At 52.1% G+C, this 5,721-nt stretch overlaps 1 protein-coding gene across 2 annotated transcripts in view; it reads left to right on the forward strand.

The window, feature by feature from the left end:
- Nucleotides 1-766: 766 nt before the first annotated feature.
- Nucleotides 767-5,721, forward strand: part of Golga7b (golgin A7 family member B) — a 13,915-nt gene continuing 8,960 nt past the window's right edge. For both annotated transcript variants that reach the window (XR_003835593.1, XM_029472878.1), the window contains exon 1: nucleotides 767-1,223. Coding sequence is in view for 1 of the 2 variants with exons in the window: in XM_029472878.1 (XP_029328738.1) it covers nucleotides 1,212-1,223 (12 nt within the window). In the remaining variant the exon portion in view is untranslated. The remainder of the gene's footprint in view (nucleotides 1,224-5,721) is intronic.

The following is a 5,721-nucleotide window of genomic DNA, read 5'->3' on the forward strand; positions in this document are numbered from 1 at the left end:
CAATCCTATGTCATGGCCGACGCTGCTGACCTGTGGGCAGCCAGGCTGTAGAAGAAGTACCCAGCTCCCTTCAGACACAGATCTGGGGTTATTATGGATGTGTTCAAAGACACCTGTGTTGGGGTTTCCTTTCTGCTTATTAAGTAGATAAACCATTTGATTGGAAGGCCTAATGCCAAATTACCACCTTGGAGAGTGGGCATACCGGTTTGGCATGAGGTTTTTGACTAGTGGTGGTAATTGGGTATTGTGGGAGTGTGTATAAACTCTGGGATGGCTGTAGGGAGACAGAAGTGTAAGGGGTGGGACCTGGACTAGGAGGACCATAAAGAAAGACTGGCTTCCATAAAAGAAAGGGCCCCAGGAAAAACCTGGGGATGAAATGTGTGTACGTGTTTAAAGAAAATGCTCTCTCATATCTGCAGCATATTCCCCTGGCTAATGGGATTTAAGGAAGCAGAAAGGAGAAAAGAGGAAAGGGAATGTTCCCATAAGGCTGGGCAGTGCTTGGGGCAGGACGGGGGAAGGTTAGAGTGAGAATTTGAAGGTGTTTGGAAAGGTCAGAGGCTGGCGGCCTGTGGATGGTGGGGACTTCCGTATTGCAGGCCGGGGTGCCTTGCCGCAGAGCCCATCTTCTTTCTTCAGCTTCTGGAAGTCCCCGGAGGCGGTGGAAGCTAGCGCAAAGCTCTAGGCACTCCTGCTGGGGGGGAGGGTAGGCAGGAGAGGCGGGGCGCTGGGCGGGGCAGGACGGGGTGGGGCGGGAGCGGAGCCGGTGGCCGCGGGCGGGGCTCCTCTCCGGCGGGTGCCGGAGTCTGGGGGCCGCGGCTTCCCCCTCCCCGCCCGCCGAGGCGCTGGCCCCTCCTTCCCCCGCCGCCCCCGTGCCCGCCGCTGCTGCCACTGTCAAAGATAAAACCGGGCCATTGCCTGCAGGAACCCTGGCAGCAGGCGATCGGGTGGTGAGGAGCCTCCGGCGCGGCCTCGCCTCCCCGGTCCGGCTCCCGCGTCAGCACCGTGGACAGCACGGACCACCTTTCGGGGACCCTTCGGTCCGCAGGAGCACGCTTCAGGTTTCGGCGATCTCATCAGTACCGCGGACAGCGCCCAGGCCCTCGCTGGCCTCGGCCAGCCCACCGGCTCTTCCTATCAGCACCGCGGACAGCCCCCCTGGACCAGCCCAGCGACAGCCAAGGACTAGTCAGAACGCCCTGAAGATGGCCACTGAGGTAGGGGCCAACACCTTAACCCGCAGGCAATGCCGCAGGGAATGATTCCCCACTAGGGGCAGACTGGGCACGAGGAGAAGACGGGGGTGGATGGGGGTAGAGGGTGGTTCCCTGGGTTCATAGGGGGAGGTGTGGAGTGGCATGGCATATAAGCAGAGCTTTGCTGAGTGGTCCCTTCACCTTTGACATGCCAATCTTGCCCATGCCACCCTGAGCCCTGGGAATCTACTTGTTACCAATAGCACCAAGTCCCAGCTGGTCTGGGGTTTCCCCTTCTCCTGAACACAGGGTTCTGACTCCCTAGAGGTTTGAAGATCCCTGCACACCTGTGTAAGGGGAGGGAAGGTGGCCTTCTGCTGTTGTTGCTATGTGGTGCAGTATCCTGCTTCTAACCCAAATGCGTGTCTAGGGAAGACACACCTTCCCTCACATCCACATTTCCTTAGGAAGAGAACGTGGACAAAGACATGCTCGGGCCCAGAACCCAAAGGGTTGGTTTTAATGAACCTCCTTCACCAGCCCCCACTTTTGAGAATTTCTTTCCTTCTCCATTTGAGCTGCTGTTCTCAGTGTATCCACATTTGCCTGTGAGGGGGAAGAGACTGTGTTCTTCACAGTGTGTCTATAGACCAAGGGACCTGTTAGCTAAGGACAAAATCTTGGCATAATGTGTAAGAAGTCGGGACTTGTGTCTCTACCCCCAGAGGTTACTCCTCCCCAGGGAGAGCTCTTTACGCATGGTGAAGCTGACATACGGAAGAAAGGATTGGCTCGGTACCCACACAGCATGCCAACAGCAGAGCTGAAAGTTTCTTTGAATTTTTAGAGTGTTGCAGCACACTGGGTCTCCCCAGCTCTGCTGCTGCCGGCTTTTGTGGTGACTCCCCATTTCCAGCCTAGCTGGACCACTGCCAAGGAGGAGAGCAAAGGCCTGTGAATGATTCTGTGCGGTGCCTCTGGGATTCCGGCGAGTGGCATGACATCAGTACCAGGTGCTACTGCCATCATTCCATTGGATCTCCTGATGTTGCTTGGCATTGTTTGCCCGCTGATGTTACACGAGGTTAGCTAGCAGGGACTCATGCCCTCCCAGAACCCCTGCCTTCCCATGGGCGGGCAGGCCTGTCAGACCACAGCAGCAGTTGCTAGTGTGATCTAATGGACTCCAAAAGGCCTGTCCGACTTACATTCTCTCCCCTACAGGTTTGCTGTGGCCTACACAGTCTACCCACAGACTCACACTTCTCGGTCGAGGCTAGGTTTCCAAGAAGCTGTTGGCAGTAGACTTGACGACTCTCCCCTGGGAGAGACTCTGCTCATAACGCCTTTGTGGGTATAAGGCCACGGCATACAGAATGGCTGTGCGTGTGTGAGCAGCTCTGTGAAGTGGCCATGGATGGTGTTATTATATGCAATTAACAGACGAGAGGACGGAGGCTTGGAAGCTTGCCTCAGCCTGGTGAAGGAGTCAAAGAAGGCTTCATTATCCCATTTTACAGATGATTCAACTGCAGCATTAAGACAATAATTCACCTTGCCTCCATGACCACTATCTTCATGGTTTGCATCGAGGATAGTGTATCCAGGTAGCCAGTATGATGCTTACTAGAGTTCTAGGGGTCTTGAGACAGGGTTTTGAGTGAGGAGAGACGTGTTAGAAAGAACGAGAGCAGAAGTTTTAAACCTGTGGGTCACAACTCCTTTAAGGCCATCCGAAATATCAGATATTTACATCACAGTTCACAATAGTAGCAAAATTACAGTTGTGAAGTAGGAATGGAAATAATTTTATGGTTGGGGAGTCACCAAATACAACATGAGGAACTGTGTTAAAGGGTCCCAGCATTGGGAAAGTTGAGGACCACAGAGCCAGAGGGACTTGGGATCTCTGGCTGTTCATCTTGACGACAGAGGGGACAAAAGTCTGTCCAGATTGGGCAGGAGCTGAGGGCTAACACTTTCAGCCTCTCAGCTTGGCCTGGCTGGACTCTGTTGGCGGTGCTGAGAGAAGAAACTCAGGCTCTGCCAAGGCACAGGATGTATGGTGTCTGGGCCAGGGTGACTCATCCCCCTAGGCTGTTTTTTTACTATTAGGATTGGATTGAGATTGCCAGGAAAAACCTGTTGGGGGGAAGGAAAACCTCATTCCAAGTTCCCATGATCATTTCCTTAGCAGTCTAAAGAGAAAGCGGAACTGTGTAGGAGGAGGAGATGGGGGGAGGGGAGGAAGGGGAGGGGGAAGACAGCTTTCTATGGAAACTGAATTTTTTGCTTCCTGATTTCTGTTTAGAGGTGAGCATTAGGGGAAGGGTGTGTGCGGTGAAGGGGGGGGGCACAGAAGAGGGAGGAAGGACAGTTCCTGAGTGAGATGCTGACCTCATTTGGAGAGCTTTACCGAGCCCATTTCCTGAGCAGTGAGCCTCTGCAAATGTGTGTCACTAGGAGCAGGGTCTACCTGGGAAGCAGGCCAAACGGCCAAGAACAGCTGGGAAGTAGCTTTTTGTTCCGAGGGGCATCCTGAAGTGGATTTTGACAGGTCTTTAAGTGCACCCAAGTAGCATTATCCAGGCAGGGTATTTGGAGGTCTGATCTCTGAGTCACTGGCTTGAGCTTGGGCCCAAGTATAGGCTGAGAAGAAAGGTGGCCCTGTGCCCAGTTTTCCACCCTCAGGCCCTACCTGGCTGCAGTGACTCATGAGCTGCGTTCCTCTACTGCCACCCAGCCCATCTCGTGATTCTTGAGCTGGCCCTCACCTGCATCTTATGGAGCGAGATGTTTTTTAGTGAGGATGGATATGTGGACCAGCTGGGACCTCCTGTTTGTCTTGGGCATGCCAGGCCTCGGAGCTCATTGCATTCCTGTGGTTGTTCTATTCAAGCCCAGCCTGAGGGACTACAGGTGTATAGAGCCATATACTATGTCACCTGCTGTGCTCTGTCTCTCTAGGTCTCCTTCCCGCCCTTGTTACACTGTGGCCTGGGAAATGGTGCCCACAGATCCCATCTCTGATTTTCCTCCTCATGAAACACCCTTGGTCTTGGCCTCAGCTGCCAACAGGCTGGGTTATGGTGATGGAAGAGAGAGGAGGACAGGCAGGGCTGGGGACTGTGAGATAGGGGGAGTTCTCGGAGACATCTAAGACACTCCTGGAAAGATGCTGAGGGAGAACTTCCTAGGGGAGACAGATTCTGCAGCCCCAGGGAGTATTGGGGGTGGCTGTAAGAACTCTTTCTTGTTTCCTTAAAGCTAAGAAGCTAGCTAGAAAGTACTTGGAACCTGACTCTAGCCTCTAGCTTTATTCTCAAACTGGAGCAATAGGAGTTAATTTTTTATACATGTGTGGCATTATTTAGCCAGGTTAGTGCTTGCACTTAAATAAAATTACCTGAAACATTTAGAAAACTGAATAGCTGATGTTACGAACTTTTAGATTTGTGGCTTCCCTTAAAAAAATCAGAAGTGTCAGGTACCTGGTTGCACATTCTTCAATGACAATGGCAATGGTTGGCTGGCTGATGACAGACATGGGTACAAGCTCTCTTATTAGCCCCAGGTCCAACCCAGCCCACTGACTACTCTATCTCTGGAAATGTCCATGTCCTCTATTCCTGACAAGGCTTCTTTCAAGTCAGACATTGGGAGGTTATGATTATGGGGCTCCTGCTTAGTGTCTTTGAAGAAACGGGGACCAGAGAAGGGCAGACTCTTCAAGGGCTATGTGTTGTCCAAGACCAGGTTTCCTTCTGCCATCTTTGGCTTGGCCCCTTGGTACTTCTGGATGGAGCCACCATAGATGGAGAGAACCATGAGGCCCTTTCTTTCCTAAAATCCTACTCTTTACCTACTGTGCCAGACTGTGTGATTTGTGTGCATCGGGTCAGTCCGGCATGCCAAGGCTCTTACATGTAAATCATGTCTCATCTGCTCTTCTCCAGGCCAACAGACATTTCTCCAGGGCAGAAGCAGGTGCCTTGTTACCTGGAGCCAGGCAAGGTTCTTAGGTTCAGGATACAGCTGTTGCTAGAGACTTGAGAGTGAATGAATCGGTCAAGAGCAAATAGGTCTGTATTATGTAAGACATCACCTAACATCTTACTAATTGAAGATTACTTCCTTCTCAGTAAAGTCCTGAATGGAGCGTTCCCAATCAGCAGGCATATGTCTTCTGAGTGGTCAGTTAGGGACTCAGGTCTTTTCCAGTTCTACTGTCTTTAATGCCTGACTCCTCTGGTTTTTAGGGAAGGAAGGAGTTTCAGGTCTGTAGGAGTCAAATCAGATATTCACCATGTCCACTAACGTTGCTTAGCATGTGGTCACGCCAACGTGCAAGGAAGCCTTGGAATGAACTTAGTTGTTCTTAGGAGAACGAAGAATTAGCTGTGAGCCAGCCAGTCACTAAGAGACACACCATCACGGATCATGGAAGCGCCTGCATCTATGTGTACACAGGGGCAAGCGTGTGCGTGTGTGTGTGTGTGTGTGTGTGTGTGTGTGTGTG

The sequence above is a fragment of the Mus caroli genome, chromosome 19, assembly GCF_900094665.2.
Source record: "Mus caroli chromosome 19, CAROLI_EIJ_v1.1, whole genome shotgun sequence".
Lineage (NCBI taxonomy): Eukaryota > Metazoa > Chordata > Mammalia > Rodentia > Muridae > Mus > Mus caroli.